This window comes from Rhinatrema bivittatum, chromosome 1, assembly GCF_901001135.1.
Source record: "Rhinatrema bivittatum chromosome 1, aRhiBiv1.1, whole genome shotgun sequence".
Taxonomy (NCBI): domain Eukaryota; kingdom Metazoa; phylum Chordata; class Amphibia; order Gymnophiona; family Rhinatrematidae; genus Rhinatrema; species Rhinatrema bivittatum.
The window spans coordinates 684479871-684500224 of NC_042615.1; the positions used below are offsets into that span (position 1 = coordinate 684479871).

General features: G+C 46.3%; 1 protein-coding gene across 1 annotated transcript in view; it reads left to right on the forward strand.

The window, feature by feature from the left end:
- Positions 1–20354, forward strand: part of TNPO1 (transportin 1) — a 685264-nt gene that overhangs the window by 265560 nt on the left and 399350 nt on the right. Inside the window, 1 exon segment of the mRNA XM_029574697.1 lies at positions 4296–4414. Coding sequence (XP_029430557.1) covers positions 4296–4414 — 119 coding nt within the window.

Here is a 20354-nt window from a genome sequence, read left to right on the forward strand (position 1 = left end):
GAGAGCCTAGACCTGGTGGAATGGTCGCTGACGAACACAGCCTTCCAGCTGATAGTGAATCGATGGGGCCCCCCCAGCCATGGACCTCCTAGCAACTCGTCGCAAGACAAGAACCACAATCTCAAGGAATCAACGCTCTCGTCCAGAACTGGCCAGAGGAAGACCTCCTGTACACCTTCCCACCCTGGCCACTACTGGGCAGGGTCATCCGCAAGATAGAGCACCACAGGGGACTAGTCGCCCCGGATTGGCCAAGAAGACCATGGTACGTGGACATGCGAAGACTATTGGCGGGGAATCCTCTGCGTCTACCGCCATACAGGGACCTTCTTCAGCAGGGACCGATCTCCCACAAAGACCCGGCTCGATTCTCTCTTATGGTATGGCCCTTGAGAAGACTAAACTAAAAAAGCGCAGCTACTCAAAAGCCGTGATTGACACCCTGCTCCGAGCACGCAAGTTCTCCACATCTGTCTTACATATGGATCTGGAGAGTATTTGAAGCCTGGTGTGAAGACCATGCCCTCCTTCCAAGGACAGCCAAGATTCCCACGATTCTAGAATTCCTACAGGATGGCATGCAGAAGGGGTTGTCTCTCAACTCCCTCAAGGTTCAAGTCACAACACTGGCCTGTTTCAGGTCCGAAGTGGATGGCAGCAGACTATCAGCTCATCCTGATGTGTCTCGCTTCCTGAAAGGAGTCAAACAACTTTGGCCACCACTAAAGTGGCTGGTGCCTCTATGGAACCTCAACCTTAGTACTAGACTTCCTAGCAGGGGAATCCTTCAGACCAACAAGCGGCCTGTCTTCTACGCCTCTTGACCTTAGAAAGCATTCTTGATCACAATATGCTCAGCTCGGCGCATCTCCGAACTTCAAGCATTATCCTGTCGAGAACCGTTCCTCAAGTTCACCCCTGGCACCATACAGCTGTGTACGGTACCATCCTTCCTTCCAAAAGTGGTTTCCCAGTTCCATATGAACCAGACCATATCCTTACCATCACCAGATGAACACAGGGATTCGGAAGACTCACGCCGCCTTCTGAATGTTGGCAGAATCCTAGTCTGATACCTGAAGAGATCGGAATCTTTGCGCAAAACTGATCACCTGTTCGTTCTTCACATCTGGAAGAAACAAGGGGAAGCAGCATTGCAGGCGACCATAGCCTGCTGGATTCAAGAAGTAATTAATGCAGCCTACATAAAGGCAGGAAAACCACTACCTCTACAGGGCAAGGCGCATTCTACAAGGGCCCAGGCAGTCTGCTGTGCTGAAACCAGGCTGCTTTTGCCAGTCGAGATCTGTCGGGCGGCAGGGTCCTCTCTACATACCTTCTCCAGGTTCTACCGCCTGGACGTCCAGGCCAGGGAGGATACAGCCTTCACAAGGGCAGCACTAAGTGGGCCATGGGCAGCCTCCCACCTGGTAGGGGAGTAGCTTTTGTATATCCCATTGGTTCTGAGTCCATCTGGCTACACGCTAGGAAATGGAGAAATTACATTCCTGATAATTTCGTTTTCCTTAGTGTAGACAGATGAACTCAGCATCCCGCCCACGGCTGCTCCAGAAATAGAGAACCTCTGATATCAAATCTAGAGACTGTATGGGTAAGCCACGGCCTACCTCTATTTTAAGACATACGCAGTTACCTAGGTGTTGGCATTTATTGTTTCAGTGCACCGGCGGTCTCCAGTGCCAAAATGTTCTTATATATATATAATCAGTTGATCCAGTTCAGGTTAAACAAGTTTACTCAAGTATTAAGCAACAAATATCCACACTGGCTTTTCAAAGAGAATACTGAAGAGCTAAGCATGCTGCATGGGATATATGTAGGCTGTCAGCTTTGAAATCTGATTTCGTCTCACATCTGCTATCAGGAGAGCACAATACCCATTGGTCCTGAGTCCATCTGTCTACACTAAGGAAAACGAAATTATCAGGTAAGTAATTTCTCCATTGCTGTCCCTAGTCTACCAAGTTGCTAATGTTTTATGGACTTTTCCTCCAGGAATTTGTCCAAACCTCTCTTAAATCTTGCTTTGATAGTTCTTTTGACCATATCCTCTGGCAATAGATTCTATAGCTCAATTGGACAGTGAGTGAAAAAATGTTTTTCAATATTGTTTTAAATCGGCTGGTTTAGTTTCATGGAGTGTCCCCTTGTTTTTGTATTATTTGAAAGAATTAACTACCCTTTATATACCCATTCCACCCCACTTATGATTTTATAAACTTCTCTTGTCCCCTCTCAGCCGTCTCTCTTCGAAGCTGAAGAGCCCTAATCTATGTAGCCTCTCATCATAGGGGAACTGTTCCATTCCCGTTGTCATTCTTGTCAACCTTATGGGCAAAGGAGACTCCTGTAAAAACAGAAGTGTCACACACTTCCTGTGAGTTTGTACCCCAGTTGTATCTTGCGTGTGTAGTAGGGAAATTCATGTTACCTTTTGGGCTAGCATCAGCTCCGGCTTTATGAAGTGTTTCTGTAATAACGTTTCTATGCAGGCTGGGGTTCATGTGTTTTAATACTTGTCAATTGGCTGATCAACAGCTCACTCGGGCAGCGGCAGACAGATCCAAGCAGTGTACCTTCCTGGTGCTAAGGTTTATCAGCTACCCCAAATCCCATTTGACCCTAGCACCAAAATTGAAATTTGTAGGGGCTATGCTAAAAATGGTTCTGGCAAAGGATTATCTTCTCACAAAAAACAAAACCCCTCACAGCTTAGTGGCTGCAACAGGAGGAGTAATTCAGAATCTGCAGATGTCAGCTGGGTCAATGATGAAAATGCTAGAGCTCCCATGGTTCATGTCATTTCCATATGAGATAAGCTCAGTGTACAGTCATATTTCAGTAGAATCAAGCCACCCTGGGACCATAGAGCATCTGTCTTGGAAAAGTTCAGACTCTGTCTTAGTGGTGCTCCAATTTCTGTTTGCCTCGGGCTTACAGTTTCAAGCTTCTTTTGAACAATTGTTCTAACTACGGATGACTCCAAATGGGCTGGGTAGCCCTCTTTCAAGGGTTTACAGCACTCGGGGCCTTTGGTCTGTCCAGGAGAAGAGGTTATACATGAGCTTTCTGAAATTATGGCCCATTCTAAACACACTAAAGTTTTTAAGAAATCAGATGGTCAAGAAAATTGTCCACTTCCAAGTAGACCCAGGGTGGTCATGTTCTACCTGCACAAGCAGGTAGGAATAGGATCCATCTCTTGTCGAATACTGTCAATGTATGAAACTGGTCTTTCTCTAATGGGACAACTCTAAAACTCACTTACCTGACAGATATGCGGTCCTCAGATGAACCATCATGAGTGGTCTTTGGACCAAGATATAAGAAATTAGAATCTTTTTTTGCATGGGGCACACCCAAGATAGACCTATTTGTATTAATGAGTAGAAAGGTACAAGTTTTCTGCTCCAGAAGAAGATAAAACTGGCGGCAGACACCGCTTCATTGAGGGTCTACTATACATGTATCCTCTTATGCCTGTGTTGGCCAATACCTTGACAAAACTGACCATTGAACTGTGATACTTATAGCTTATTTTGTGCCAAGACACATCTAGTTTCTGTTCCTGTGTGACCTGTCTTGAAGAAACCGCTCAAGCTAGTATCTTGCCTAATCCTAATCCCTCAGAAACGGGGATCATTGCTTCATCCCAACATCCAATGTCTAGCTGTCAGACATGATGAGGGGAACAAAATAACATTCTTTGGTGTACCTGAAAGCAGTCCACTAGTAGGTCGTATAGTTAAATGGAGGTATGTCTGGGGTGGGGGCAAAGTCCTTACTTTTCTTGTTCCACACAAAAACTGCTTGAATATCTTCTACATGTTTCAGCACATGACTTGTTTTTGCTGTTTATCTCAGTAACCAACCGTTTGTTTAAATGAAGAAGGGTTTTGTTGAAATAGGAGTGGGTGAAGATTTTATAGAGGTAGTAGGAACTAAGAATTTGGCTGAAAGTACTTTGGTATAATAACTGCCAATTTTGAATTTTGCTTTGATTGCTTTTCTTTTGAATTTGAATATAGTTAGAAAAATTCCATTATGTGGATCAATCAATTATATTGGTTTATATAAAATTTCAAGTTGTACACTGAAATACAGAAAAGCAGTAGAGTTTGTTGTTTTCGCATTTGCATGTATTCATAACTCTTAAGTCTGTACTTGCTGAATTACTGTCATACTATTTGTTTTCTAATTTTGTAAGGATATAGAAAGTGAAGTTTGTGTATGAACAGAGTACTGCACTGTTAATAGTAAACTTCTTATTGCAGTACATGTTGCAGCGGACCCAGGACCAAGATGAAAATGTGGCTTTGGAGGCTTGTGAGTTTTGGCTTACATTGGCTGAGCAGCCAATTTGCAAAGATGTACTTTGTCGTCATTTTTCTAAGTAAGTTTCTATTTTCCCCCTTATTAATTAATTCCAAGTTGTACAAGTTTATTATACAAAAAATACCTTTGATATATACACAGGCAGAAAACATGAATAGTAGGGGTTTTTTTTAATTCTTTTAACTAAATAAAAATAATAAATAAATAAAATAAAAATTAATGATTTTTGTTTCAAAAGAATCACAAATTATCCCTGATCTAGCACAAAAATGTAATATTTGTGGCTTTCTATTAAATAGGATCCCAAGATCCCAAAAAATCTCCATATGATTATGTAATCCTGATGTCTTTGCACAAAAAGTGAGCTTTTCTATGGCATGCATATAGTAATAAACAATGAAAAAACCCATAAAAACCCATCTGCCACAAAAATTGTGTATTTACTATGTATTGGCATTTGATATTCTGCTTTTTCCTAGCATGTAGCCAGATGGACTCAGGACCAATGGGTTAATGTGCTCTTCTGCTAGCAGATGGGAGACTGTTAGTTTTCAAAGCTGATGTCACCCTAGATATACCCCTGCAGTGACCTCAGCTCTCCAGTATCTCTCAGTCTCCTAGCAGATGCGGACACTATCCCACACTAGCACAGTGTTAGGAAATTACAGCAAGAAGACAAAATTTACCTCAAGAAGACGAGCCCCGACTTCCGGGATGATGTCATCGGGACCGGGAGCTTGACTCTGCTGCTCCGCGGGCCCCCCCCCCCCCCCCCCCCCCCCCCACACACACACTCTCAATTGGCATTAATCCTCCTTGTAATTGGGGCGAATTGGGGATATTTTTATAGCCCCTGATAGCCGTTGGTGTGGGTGCCCGAAACGCCGTGTTTTGGGCCATTTTTTAGGCTCTGGAGCCGTGCTATGCGCCAGAAAAGTGGCAGGCTTACCAAATCACGTTTCACCCGGGCATCATGGCGACCAGGTCGGAGAACGCGGGCCAGCTTGCTTCCATCTCAGCGGAGGTGCTGCAACAAATTTCTACAAGTGTCTCTTTAGCTCTTGATGGCAGGTTCCTTAAATTGCAGACAGCGATGGATGATATAAAAACATCCATGGAGGGACATGCAAAGAAGCCTGATCACGTGGAGCTCAGGGAGGACCAGTTAGATACTACCAGCAGGCAAGTGTTAGAATTAAGGGATCAGCAGGCTTTACTAGTGGACAGGCTAGAAGATCAAGAAAATCATAATAGGCGGAATACCATTAAAATTGTGGGGTTGCCAGAATCAGTGACTGAGAAGGAGCTGTATGATCTTGTAGAAAACTGGCTGCTTGGCACTGTAGGGTTAACTCTGCCAGCCACTTCAATTTGTTGTGAGCGGGCTCACTGTGTGGGCCACCAGCGAGAGGCTAATAGTCGTTCCAGACCTGTCATGGTCCGGATCCTGAACTGGTCCCATAAAATGCAGCTTGTGCGGGCTTACAGGCAGCAGCTGGGACTGGAGTTACCAGGGAAAGAAGATTCTGCTGTGTAATGATTTTTCTGCTGCGGTTGCAGCCCAGCAAAAGGCCGTGTCACCAGCCTGCACAGAGCTTCATAAGCGTGGTATCTCATTTGCCCTTTTGTTTCCAGCTAAATTAAGAGTGCATCACGACAATAAAACATTTTTCTTCTCTACCAAGGAGGATGCAGCTGGCTTTCTATCTTCTTTGGAGCCTGCAAACAGCACCTGATGGACTTTCCTGCTTTCCTGAGTTAGCAACAGACAGTCTGGGATAGCCACAGTTCTATGCAATATTCTCACATTTAATGATGCTGAAGGGAGTTACCCAGGAAAGGTTTTACTGTCACTGAATTATTATTCTTCTAAACAGTGATTGTTTCATGTGAGAGTGTTTTTTTTCTAAATTTAACAGTGTTTTTGCTCTGTTAAGTTATTACCTATAGATTTGCTTCTGTATTGCCTCACAGGTCACTTTGCTTAATTCCAAATTTTCTTTGGCATTGAGCAGGCTGCCTATTTGTAATGTAAGGAGGATAGACGCAAATATACTCTGTTTATTGGTCTTAATAGATGGTTCGGGGGGGGGGGGCAGGGAGGAGTCTCCACACCGTTGCTTTTTTAAGATGGCGGTGGGGTTTCTCCGAACCTCTTGGAGTGTGGGTGATGTGGTTTCAGGGGTTAATGGTATGTATGTGGTGTGGATGGCTGTTGCGGGGAAGGGAGAGGGGGGACGGGGGGGGATCATCGTGATTTGAAGGCACACTATCTGTTTATCAATGTTACTGCAGATATTAAGCGATTTATTTGAATGTTTCTCATGGCTCAGACTTGGGGGCTGTGAGATGATGGACTTTGGGGGATAATCTTATCAATGTGCTGTTTGGCCAGCTGACATGGCTACTGTAAAAATTACTTCACTCAATACTGATGGCATCTCATCCCCAATTAAAAGGAAAAAATTGCTCACGCTTTTTCATCGGCTACATTCCCAAGTCGTATTTCTCCAAGAATCACCCTTGTCTACTGTAGAATATGCAAAGTTAAAATGGGAATGGGTGGGCCAATGTTATTTCTCTTCTTATTCGACTATGCGGCGGGGGTAGCAATACTATTTCAGAAGCAGTTGCCATTTCAGCTGGAAAAGCTTTGGCAGGATGTGGAAGGCTGCTACGTTATTGCCCTGGAGCGGCTGTACCAGCAAAAGGTTGCATTCTGCAATATATATGCCCTTAATGATTATCAGCATAGTTTCTTTACCTCGGTGGGTTGGTTACTCGATTTGACTGACTACAAGTTAGTAGTGGGAAGGGATTTCAACACTGCTATAAACAGGAGGATTGTCATCCCCCTAAAATCGTAGAGTCTAGGGATCAGCAGAGGGGTGTAAACTTTATAAGTCACGAGCTCAGACTACTGGATGTGTGGCGTGCTTTACACCCTGGGGAAAAGGATTATACATTTTTCTCTAACCTCACGGCTCCTACTCACGCTTAGATGATCTTTTAATCCCTGACTCACTTTTTCACTGAGTTCAAACCGCCACTATTGGCACCATTTCTGTATTGGACCATGCCCCAGTTTCTATCACCCTAGAAATAGGAAGAGGTCCTAAGGCTGCGGCCTTGTGGCGCATGCCGACCGATCTCATACTCGATAAGACCTTTCAAACATACCTGAAAGGAAGCTGGGATGACTGTTCGTTTCAACTCCACATCAGATACCACCCCACAGATTTTATGGGAAGCGGGGAATGTGGTACTGAGGGATGATATCATCGCATATGTGGTTAAACGAAACAGCATAATGCGGAGATCTTGTGCCTCACTTCCAAGTTGCGAGATGCCCAATCACAGCATATCCAGGCCATGTCAGACTCCTCCAAATGTGAGGTAAATCGAATTAGGGAGACACTGAATTTACTACATCAAAGGGCAGCTAAATCGCTATGATACTATAAATATAAACTATATAAACATGGTCACCGACAGAGTAAACTTTTGGATAATTTGGTGCGGACCCATGTTCCCAAATCTGTTGTCATGAGCATTAGGGGCCAAGGGGGAAGAGTGCCAGTCCTCCTGGGATGAAATCGCTGCAAGCTTTCTTGATTACTATCTAACATTGTATAGTAGTAAACTCAGTAACCCTGAAACTGCTTCCCAGTTTTTTCAGGGTATCCCTTGGCCAAAAATTTCTGCAGACCGTTTAGAGGCCCTGAACTCCCCCCATAAAAGATAGTGAAATCTATACTATTATTCAGGGATTAAAACTTGAAGGCAGCAGGGCTTGACGGCATAAGCTCGGAATTCTATAGGATCTTGAGATTTAAAAACATAAGAACATAAGAAATTGCCATGCTGGGTCAGACCAAGGGTCCATCAAGCCCAGCATCCTATTTCCAACAGAGGCCAAACCAGGCCACAAGAACCTGGCAATTACCCAAACACTAAGCAGATTCCATGCTACTGATGCAATTAATAGTAGCGGCTATTCCCTAAGTAAACTTGATTAATAGCCGTTAATGGACTTCTCCAAGAACTTATCCAATTCTTTTTTGAGCCCAGCTACATTTATTTATTTAAGAGTTTTTATATACAGTCATTAAGTTATTCACCATCATAACAGTTTACAATAGGGCACCAATACATTGACTGCACTAACCACATCCTCTGGCAACAAATCCCAGAGCTTTATTGTGCATTGAGTGAAAAGAATTTTCTCCGATTAGTCTTAAATGTGCTACTTGCTAACTTTATGGAATGTCCCCTAGTCCTTCTATTCTCACAGGACAAGCAGGATGGTAGTCCTCACATATGGGTAACATCATCAGGATGGAGCCCAATCACGGAGCACCAACCCTGCAACCAGCAGGGGTCCCCCTTCAGTATCTTGTTTTTTCCGCACAGCAGTAGCCACACGGGTTAAGGAGCTCATTAGAGATTCCTGACTGGAATTTTTCCTCACGGAACTTTTCAAAATTTTCTACCCCATCCGGGGTCCCCCCCATCGTGTCCACGGTCGTGAGGTAAGGCTTTACCCTCAGTTGCGGTTGATTGCCATCGACTACACCGTGGCTAAATTTTTGTCGCAGCAATGGCGTCGGGTTTTCGACTGCGCCCCGATTGCCCTCGGACAGTGTCCATCACAGACCCGCATAGGGTTTGTGTGTTGTGTTTGGGGTTGGACCATGATGTCTTAACTTGCACCAAATGTGCCCAAATGACGCTGAAGGGCTGGAAGGCCCGTTCAGAAAAGATGGAGTTTCTTTTTCAGGTGAAACTACCTTCTTCCTTGAGTGCTTAGACATTGTCTGAACCGGTGCCATGAACCTCTCGAAAGCAGCAGGATACCGGTGCTGCCCACCCAACACAGACTGCTACGAAGGAGATTTCTTCTGCATCCTCTGCTCCGGAGAAGGACCGAGGTGAACATTGAGAAAAGCGCCGGCACCGCCAATGTAAGGCCCAATCCGCCGATCCAGGCAAGCCCTCGGCATCGGTGTCAATATAGCCTCCCAGTTAAGAAATCCCATCCAGAGAAGCCCCCATCCTCCTCTGCAACTGGATCACCGAGGCATTCCCCACCTTTATTGGTGCCGGGAGCTGCGACTCCACTTTCACCGGTGGACTCTCCGGCTATGCCAGTGCTGCCTCCTACTCGGGAGCTGGGGTTACACGCCCCAGGCATCAGCAGAGAATTGGATCGGATGATCCAAGAGGCCATCGTAAAGGCGCTACAGGGCTTCCAGCCTCCATCGACACCGGCACAGATTCCAGCTCCAGTTGCCGATCCGATACCCATGGTGCTCGCACTTCTGCTGGGCAGGCTGGACACGTTGATCGGTGCCCTCCCACCGGTGGATCAGAAGACACCAGTTTGTCTCATGCCTTCCACTGTTTCCTTTATCATCGGAGGACGAAGACACACCGAGGGCGGAGCCTAACCCTGGACCATCGGGAGTCCTTCTACTGACTCGCCCACTGGTGTCACTGGTTCCATCATCGATGCTGTATCGTCCTTTGTCGGTACCTCAGCCTGATCCCACAGGAATTGCACCGTTCCTTCCATCTGAAGATCCCATGGGAGCTGGAGACCAGCCTTGGTCCGATGATTCTTCCCAGGATTCTGAGGACATGCTTTCAGAACCATCTCCCCCTGAGGAGAGAAGATGTTCTCCTCCAGAGGACCTGTCCTTTATCAGTTTTATTAAGGAGATGTCTGAGGCTATTCCATTCCAACTTCAGACAGAAGAGGACTCCAGGCGCAAAATGCTGGAAGTGCTCCAGTTTATAGATATGCCCAAGGAAATCATGTCCATTCCTGTTCATGAAGTCCTTCTTGACCTGCTGAAAAGAAATTGGGAACATCCAGGATCTGTACCACCGGTGAACCAGAAAACAGATGCCACCTACCTCATACAAGCAGCCCCTGGTTTTCAGAAAACACAGTTCGCCCATCATTCTGTAGTCGTCAAATCAGCCCAGAAGAAGGCACGTCGTTCTAAGCCTCATTCTTCCACGCCTCCAGGGAAGGAGCCAGAAGTTCCTGGATGCATTTGGCCAACATGTTTTCCATGGTTCAATGCTTATTTCTCACATTTGCTTCCTACCAGTATAACAGGGACCTTTTTAAGAAGATCCAGGATTTCTCTGAAACCTTACCTGACCAGTTTCAGGATCAACTCAGTGCACTGGCCCAGAAGGGTCTAGATGCTGGCAAGCATGAGGTCCACGCTGCCTATGATATTTTTGACACTGCTCTAGAGTGTCCACAGCGGGGATTAGTGCACGTAGGTGGGCCTGGTTAAAGTCCTCCGACCTAAGACCAGAGGTACAGGACCGGTTAGCTGACCTGCCCTGTACTGGAGATAATCTCTTCAGGGATAAAATCCTGGAAACCGTAGCGCAGCTTAAGGACCACTATGAGATGCTACGTCAGCTTTCTTCGGTGCCTTCTGATTTCCCATCCACCTCCAAGAGGACATTCAGGAGGGACTCTAAGCGGCTAACCTTCAAGCCACGGAGATATTATCCCCCGACTACTTGGGGTCACCCTTCTAGGCCTTACCAGAAGGGTCAGTCCAGACAAGCCCAGCCTCAGAAGACCCAGCCAGCTCCTCAGCCAGGCCCAGCTTCAGGATTTTGACTCCTCGCTGGAGAGCATGAGCCAACCTCCTCTGCCATCTCTTCCCGTCGACGGTCAGTTGTGTCAATTTGCCAACATCTGGCACACAATCACCGCAGATCACTGGGTACTCTCGGTAGTGACTCAAGGTTACCATCTCAACTTCCTGACTGTACCGGCAGACTCCCCACCTCGGCCGAAGTGGGAATCATCCGACCACTCCGCCCCTTTAGAGGAGGTAGTTATTAACCCTCCTCAACTCAAGAGCAATAGAATCAGTGCCCCCCTCCCAACAGGGACAAGAGTTCTATTCCCGTTATTTCCTCATTCCAAAAAAGTCAGGGGGCATATGTCCAAGCCTGGGCCTACGCACCTTAAACAGTTACCTACAATAGGAAAAGTTCAGGATGGTAACCTTGGGCTCTTGCTACCTCTTCTGCAAAGAGAAGATTGGCTTTGCTCTCTAGACCTTTAAGATGGGTACACACACATCTCGATCTGTCTCACCGCAAATTCCTGTGCTTCTTAGTCAGGCCCCGACACTTCCAGTATCGGGTCTTGCCATTCGGCCCAGTATCCACACCTAGTCTCTTCACCAAATGCCTCGTAGTGGTCGCGGCCTACCTCAAGGGTCAAGGGGTCCATGTGTACCCTTATCTCGATTGGTTAAGGGCTCCAACCCAAATGACGCACTAGCCTCCTTACGTCTAACCCTCCATACACTTCTGTCTCTCGGGTTTCTGATCAAACTATCCCAAGTCCAAGCTAATTCCATCTCAAACAATCTCCTTCATAGGGGTGGACTTTGGATACCATACAGGCAAAAGCTTTCCTCCCTCAGGATCGAGCTCACGCTCTCATGGCCCAGGCGCAACACCTCCAGGCTCGGAGTTACACGACAGCTCGTCATTTCCTCACTTTGCTGGTGCTCATGGCATCCTCAGTACATGTTACTCCGATGGCCCGTCTCGCCATGAGAGTAACACAGTGGACCCTAAAATCTCAGTGGGCTCAGGCTTATCATCCAGTGTGCAGCATTGCCTACGTTACCAAACAGTTCCGCCTATCACTAGCCTGGTGGATGCATCAATCCAATCTCCTTCAAGGCCTACCTTTTCAGGCTCCAGAACCTCAAATTACCTTGACGACAGACGCCTCCAAGCTAGGGTGGGGTGCTCATGTCGACAACCTGCAGACTCAGGGAACCTGGTCTCCAGAGGAGTCCAAACATCAGATAAATTTCCTGGAACTTCGGGCAATCACATATGCCCTAAATGTTTTTCAGGATTGTGTCTCAGACAAAATCATCCTAATCCAAACAGACAATCAGGTGGCGATGTGGTACATCAACAAGCAAGGGGGAACGGGCTCCTACCTTCTATGTCAGGTACCTGCGCAGATATGGGCGTGGGCTCTTTCCCACTCGGTGCCTCAGAGCGACATACTTGTCCACCAGAACATTGTCCATGCCAGCCAAGTTGAGTCGGTCTTTTCATCCACATGAATGGTCTCTCAAGCCCACGGTGGTGGACACAATCTTCCAACGTTGAGGTTATTCCCACATATAGACCTCTTTGCGTCCATTCACAACCGCAAAGTAGAAAATTTCTGCTCGCTCACCCGCAGCTACCACTCACCGCCGGGGGACGCTTTTTCCCTCTCGTGGTCCAGCGGTCTTCTCTACGCATGCCCTCCAATTCCACTTGTACCCAAGACGCTCGTGAAGTTACGGAAGGACAAGGGCTTAATGATTCTTATAGCCCTTCCCTGGCCACGCCAAGTCTGGTTTCCAATCCTCCAGGACCTATCAGTATGCCGGCACATTCCTCTGGGGTCGGATCCACTACTAATAACCCAGAACAAAGGGTGCCTACGTCACCCCAATCTCCCAGCCTAGTTGTTGAAAGGTTAATACTCAAACCAGTTAACCTTTCAGAGTCTGTATCCCGAGTCCTGATAGCTTCACGAAAGCCTTCCATGTAACGATCTTGTTGTTCTAAATGGAAGAGGTTTACGTTCTAGTGCACGTCCATGTCCATAGACCCCTTCACTTGTTCCACTGCGAAGTTTCTGGACTATCTCTGGCACCTGTCAGTCTGGCCTGCAAACTTCCTCTATAAGAGTGCATGTCAGTGCGGTAGCTGCTTTCCACAATGGAGTAGGAGATGTTTCTCTTTCCACACAACCTTTAGTGACTCGCTTCATGAGAGGCTTACTCCACCTTAAACTTCCTCTGCACCATCCAGCCCCCGCTTGGGACCTTAATGTTTTAGGATGGCTCATGAAAGCTCCATTTGAGCCTCTCCACTCCTGCAATCTCCGCTATCTCAAGTGGAAAGTACTATTTCTTCTCACTATAACATCTGCTTGCAGATTTAGTGAATTACAGGTTTTGGTCACCTACCTGCTTCACACTAAAATTCTGCATGACAGGGTAGTGCTCCGCACCCACCCTAAGTTTTTACCAAAGATAGTATTGCAGTTTCACCTCAGTCAATCCATCGTATTACCTACTTTCTTTCCCAGGCCCCACTCCCATCCAGGAGAACAGTCTCTGCATTCCTTGGACTGCAAACGTGCCCTAGCCTTCTATCTAGAGCGCACGTCAGCTCACAGGAAATCCACTCAACTATTTGTCTCTTTCGATAAAAACAAATTGGGTAATCCGGTGGGCAAGCAGACCCTTTCTTCCTGGCTAGCGGATAGTATTGCTTTTTGCTACCAGAAGGTGTAAAATACTGGGTCACCATTACCGGTTCCAAGCTCTACCTTTGGACTAGCAACCACCCCCAGAACGTTCTCCAAAATTATGGTGGTCGTGGCAGCAACACTGAGGAAGGGAAAGGGATCTTGGTACACCCTTACTTGGACGACTGACTGATCAGGGCAAAGTCTTCGGAACAGAGCGGCAGGTGACTAGCAGAATCAAGAACCTACTGCAGGAACTCGGCTGGGTCGTGAACACGGTCAAGAGCAGTCTGCAGCCCTCTCAGTCTCTAGAGTACCTGGGGGGCCTGTTTTGACACCAAACAGAACAGTCTTCCTCCCCCGAGGAGAAGGAAGCTGATGGAACAATTGCGATGATTGATGACCAATGCATGCCCCAAGGTATGTGACTACCTTCAAGTCCTCGGGCTCATGGCATCAACCCTGGAGGTCATTTTGTGGGCAAGGACTCACATGCGACCACTCCACTTACTGTCAGGCTGGAACCCACTGTCCCAGGACTAATCAATTTGCCTCCCAACTACCAGCAGAGGAAGAGAGGATTGCCAAGGAGGTAGAGAGGTGACAAAACATTTTTCATATACATCAGTGAAAAGAGAAAAGTTCAAAGTGGTATAGCGAAATTGAAAGGTGGAAAGGATCAATGTGTGGAGAGAGATGAAGAAATGGCAGAAATATTAAATGAATACTTCAGTTCTGTGTTCACTAAAGAGGACCCAGGAGAAGTACCATCACTATTTAACAAGAAACTGGAGGGGAGTGGAGTAGATGTAACTCCATTTACAGTAGAAAATGTATGGGAAGACCTGGAGAAACTGAAAGTGGACAAAGCCATGGGGCCTGATGAAGTTCATCCCAGGATACAGAGAGAGCTCAGAGATGTGCTGGCGAGTCCACTGTGTGACCTGTTCAATAGATCCCTAGAAACGGGAGTGGTGCAGAGTGATTGGAGGAGAGCGGTGGTGGTCCTGCTTCACAAGAGTGGGAACAGAGAAGAGGCTGGTAACTACAGACCAGTTAGCCTCACTTTGGTGGGAAAAGTAATGAAGTCACTGTTGAAAGAGAGAATAGTGAACTATCTACAGTCGGGAGAATTGCTGGACCCGAGGCAGCATGGATTCACCAGGGGAAGATCCTGTCAGACTAATCTGACTTTTTTGACTGGGTAACCAAGGAATTGGATCAAGGAAGAGCACTCGATGTCATCTACTTGGATTTCAGCAAAGCTTTTGACACGGTCCCATGCAGGAGACTGGTGAATAAAATGAGAAGCTTAGGAGTGAATGCCGAGGTGGTGGCCTGGATTGCAAACTGGTTGACGGACAGAAGACAATGTGTGATGGTAAATGGAACTCTCTCTGAAGAGAGAATGGTTTTAAGCGGTGTACTGCAAGGATCGGTGTTGGGACCGGTCCTGTTCAATATCTTTGTGAGCGACATTGCGGACGGATAGAAGGTAAGGTTTGTCTTTTTTGCGGATGACACTAAGATCTGCAACAGAGTGGACACGCCGGAAGGAGTGGAGAGAATGAGACGGGATTTAAGGAAGCTGGAAGAGTGGTCGAAGATATGGCAACTGAGATTCAATGCCAAGAAGTGCAAAGTCATGCATATGGGGAGTGGAAATCTGAATGAACTGTATTCGATGGGGGGAGAAAGGCTGATGTGCACACAGCAGGAGAGAGACCTTGGGGTGATAGTATCTAATGATCTGAAATCAGCGAAACAATGTGACAAGGCGATAGCTAAAGCCAGAAGAATGCTGGGCTGCGTAGAGAGGAATATAGAGTAAGAAAAGGGAAGTGATTATCCCCTTGTACAGGTCCTTGGTGAGGCCTCACCTGGAGTACTGTGTTCAGTTCTGGAGACCGTATCTCCGAAGAGACAGAGACAAGATGGAGGCGGTCCAGAGAAGGGCAACTAAAAAGGTGGAAGGTCTTCATCGAATGACTTATGAGGAGAGATTGAAAAATCTAAATATGTACACCCTGGAGGAAAGGAGGAGCAGAGGTGATATAATACGGACTTTCAGATACTTGAAAGGTTTTAATGATCCAAAGACAATGACAAACCTTTTCCGTCGGGGAAAAAAATTAGCAGAACCAGGGGTCACGATTTGAAGCTCCAGGGAGGAAGATTCAGAACCAATGTCAGGAAGTATTTCTTCACGGAGAGGGTGGTGGATGCCTGGAATGCCCTTCCGGAGGAAGTGGTGAAGACCAGAACTGTGAAGGACTTCAAAGGGGTGTGGGATAAACACTGTGGATCCATAAAGTCTAGAGGACGTGAATGAAGAGTGGGTGGCTCGCGGGAATGACAGTTACTACCTGGAGAATAATACCCTTATTCAATAAACATACACACAGTTAATGCGACTCCAACATTGCTCTAAGCTTCAACGGCAAGAGGAAATGTGGAAAAAAGGATTTGCATTCACAAAAAAGCAGGGAGTAGCTTGCTTGTTACGGCGGTTACAACCCCAAACCAAATAAGCCTGATACTTCACTTTCAATGCATATCCAGCATAGCGCTCTGCTTCAACGGCAGGGGAGAAAGTCTGATACTTCACGCATATCTAGCATAGCTCTCTGCTTTAACGGCAGTGGGAATGAAGAAAAGTGGATCTGTATACAGGCAACAACCAACAAGGATTGAATTACATAGTCTGGGTAAACAAATAAGCATGGGTGTAGCTTGCTTATTGCGGCGGTTACTACCCCTAACTGATTAAGCTAGATATTTCACTTAGATTCAGCTCCATCACTGCTCTGTACATTAATGGTGGGGGTGGAAGGGGAATAGAACCAAAAGGGTTACTAAGAGCCATGAGTAACAGATAAGTACGACAAAGGGGCCTGCCCCCTTCGTAGAGCCCCGAGGAGGCCCTGTGCCTTACTCGCGGAACAACCTAAATCTTCAACAAAGGCAACAGCCAGCAAAGACACAGATTTACCGTTTCTGCCATAGGGAATAAAAGTCCACCTCTCCAGCAAGCGTCCAGCACTCATCCAGCCGCTCCAGCATTCGTCCAGCAAGCGTCCAGCACTCATCCAGCCGCTCCAGCATTCGTCCAGCAAGCGTCCAGCACTCATCCAGCCGCTCCAGCATTCGTCCAGCAAGCGTCCAGCACTCATCCAGCCGCTCCAGCATTCGTCCAGCAAGCGTCCAGCACTCATCCAGCCGCTCCAGCATTCGTCCAGCAAGCGTCCAGCACTCATCCAGCCGCTCCAGCATTCGTCCAGCAAGCGTCCAGCCGCTCCAGCATTCGTCCAGCAAGCGTCCAGCACTCATCCAGCCGCTCCAGCATTCGTCCAGCAAGCGTCCAACCGCTCCAGCATTCATCCAGCAAGCGTCCAGCACTCATCCAGCCGCTCCAGCATTCGTCCAGCAAGCGTCCAGCCTCTCCAACTTTCGTCCAGCAAGCGTCCAGCACTCATCCAACCTTTCCAGCAATCGCCCAGCCCCTCCAGCAAGCCATAAACATTCATACAACACAGACCCCACAAATGGCCCCATTTTTCACAATTCCAATTCTCCAACATAATACTCCACCTAAAAGAATTTCTGTCCGACATGCCCAACAACACAACCTCAAATCCCTCTCTTCAATTTTAGTCTCTCCTTCCACACAACTTCTAGGCCTCACCCTCTTCTCTTTAAGCCTCTTCAATGCTCAATCCCTTACAAAAAAGTCTGTAATATTGAATGACTACCTCATCGATGTAAAACCGGAGATATGTGCAATTACGGAAACATGGTTAAAACCAGCAGACACAGCAATAATTAATCAACTACCTACAGAGGCGTATGACTTCTTCTCGCTACCTCGTCATAAAAAAAAGGGAGGAGGCATTCTTTTAGCAACTAAAAAGGACCTCAGATTCTCGCTACAGCAATCCAATCCCAACTCAAAACTTGAATTCGGCTTCTTCACCTCAGACAAGCTACAAATCCTTCTCGTATATGCCCCCCCAGGACTCTTGGAATCAGATGCCTCACCACTGGTTGAATTAACCTCTTCCCTCATCAACTTTGACTCGCCAGCCATCATTCTAGGGGATTTCAACATGCACGTTGATAACCCTACTCCATCACCTAACTGTGAAACTCTCCTCACTGCTCTCACAGCGCTAGGCTTCACTCAAATAGTTAATAAACCCACCCACAAAGCCGGCCACACGTTAGACCTGATCTTCGTTAACGCTGCAATCAAGTCAGTTTCTACACCTAATTGCACAAAGGTCCCGTGGTCAGATCACTATCTCATAACTACTTCATTCTCTATTAAAGATACCAACCCGGCTTGCATTCCTTTGCCCTCCTTCAAATACAGGAAACTTGCTCCCCTGAAGACCTTAATAATCACCTATCTCCACTACTCCACCAACTGGACCTTACTGATCCGAACGCAGCACTTCAATCATGGAACACAATCACCGAAACTATAGCCAACAAGCTATGCCCGCTTATTACAAAAAAACCACACCAGAATTCCTCCAAAAGACAGCCATGGTTCTCAGCAGAATTAAGAAAGCTCAAACTCCAACTAAGACAAAATGAGGCTAAATGGCGCAAAAACCCAGGAACCATCACCCTTTCAATCTACAAATCATCTCTGCATCAATACAAATCAAGCACCCTAAGATCCAAGAGGGACTACTACGCCTCGAAGATACACGACCTTATTTTCGATGCCAAAGCCCTCTTCAGTTATGTAGCCAACCTCACACAAGTAAACCAACCTGAGATTACATATGACCAAGCTCAATCAAAAGCAGAAGAACTAGCTCTTTTCTTCAACAACAAAATCAATACTCTCCTATCACAGCTCCCCACGAACCCCACTGTTCCATTAACTACTCCTCAACCCTCAAGCAACTACACTCGGTTAGAAGAACTTGACACAATTTCATCCGCTGAGATCCAAGGAATTCTTAGGAAAATGAAACCATCCTCTCATCCCTCGGATCACATCCCAACCAAACTACTACTAGCAATTCCAGAATCTATCTCCAAATCCCTGGCAGACATCATAAATTGCTCCCTCACACAAGGACTCTACCCGGACAACCTCAAACTTGCCTCACTCAAACCCCTTCTCAAAAAACCAAATCTCGACCCAAACGATCCTAACAATTTCAGACCGATAGCTAACCTCCCATTCATAGCCAAGATAATGGAAAAACTGGTAAACTCACAACTCTCAAACCACATTGAAGACAACAACCTTCTATTTCCATCACAATACGGATTCCGTAAAACCTTAAGCACCGAAGCCCTCCTCATCTCTATGACTGACCACATCATCCTAGGATTAGACAAAGGACAAGCCTTCCTTCTGATACTACTCGACCTCTCGTCTGCATTTGATACGGTCAATCACTCCCTTCTCATCAACCAATTATCAGCCATAGGTATTTCAGGCACTGCCCTATCATGGTTCAGAACCTTCCTCAGCAACAGAGGTTATAAGGTCAAGATTCATAATAAAGAATCCTCTCTACACCCCGCAGCCATAGGAGTCCCTCAGGGCTCATCCCTGTCTCCTACCTTGTTTAACATTTACCTGTTACCCTTATGTAAACTTCTCACTGACCTCAATCTCAAACATTTTCTCTACGCTGACGATATTCAGATCCTGATCCCCATCGAAGAATCGCTTGCAAAAACAATGTTGCACTGGGAATCCTGCCTCCAAAACATCAAACAACTTCTTACAAGTCTCAACCTGATACTAAATTCATCAAAAACGGAACTTCTACTCATCACTCCAGAAAACAGCTCCATCACATACACTCATCCTACCGTACCAAGCACTACACAAGTGAGAGATCTAGGAGTTCAAATTGACAATCACCTAAATCTGAAAGCTAACATCAACAAAACCACCAGAGACTGCTTTTACAAGCTCCAAGTGCTGAAAAGAATACGACCTCTCTTCCACACACATGACTTCAGAACGATCCTACAATCAATCATTTTCGCAAAGCTGGACTATTGCAACACCATCATGCTTGGTCTCCCTTCATCACACACCAAACCATTACAAATGGTACAAAATGCCTCCGCCCGTATACTCACCAACACCAGGAGAAGAGAACACATAACACCTATCTTGATGGACCTCCATTGGCTGCCCATCCACTTCAGAATAATCTACAAGGCCATTCTCACCATTTTCAAAAACATCCATCAATTAGCCCCAATCGATCTCCATATTCCCCTCCGATTACACCATTCCACAAGACCGACAAGAGATGCTTATAAAGGATCACTTCAAGTACCTCCAGCCAAGACTACCAGACACATCACGCTTAGAGATCGGGCATTCTCCACAGCCGGTCCAACATTATGGAACTCCATTCCCCCGGATCTTAGAATGGAACCCAACATCTCAACATTCAAGATAAGACTCAAAACGTGGCTGTTCACGCAGGCCTTTCCTAACTCCAACCCCATCTAATCTCCCTTCACACAACAAACTCCGCTAGTATTAGCGTTAACAGCCACCTTTCAAAATGTTATTTATACTTATATTTTACTATCTAATCTTCATTTCCCTTCTCATTCCAAGTTATTGTTTTCCCTTGTTTTATGTAACTGCTTTTCTGCACTTTTGTTAAATGGTAAAGTTTCACCC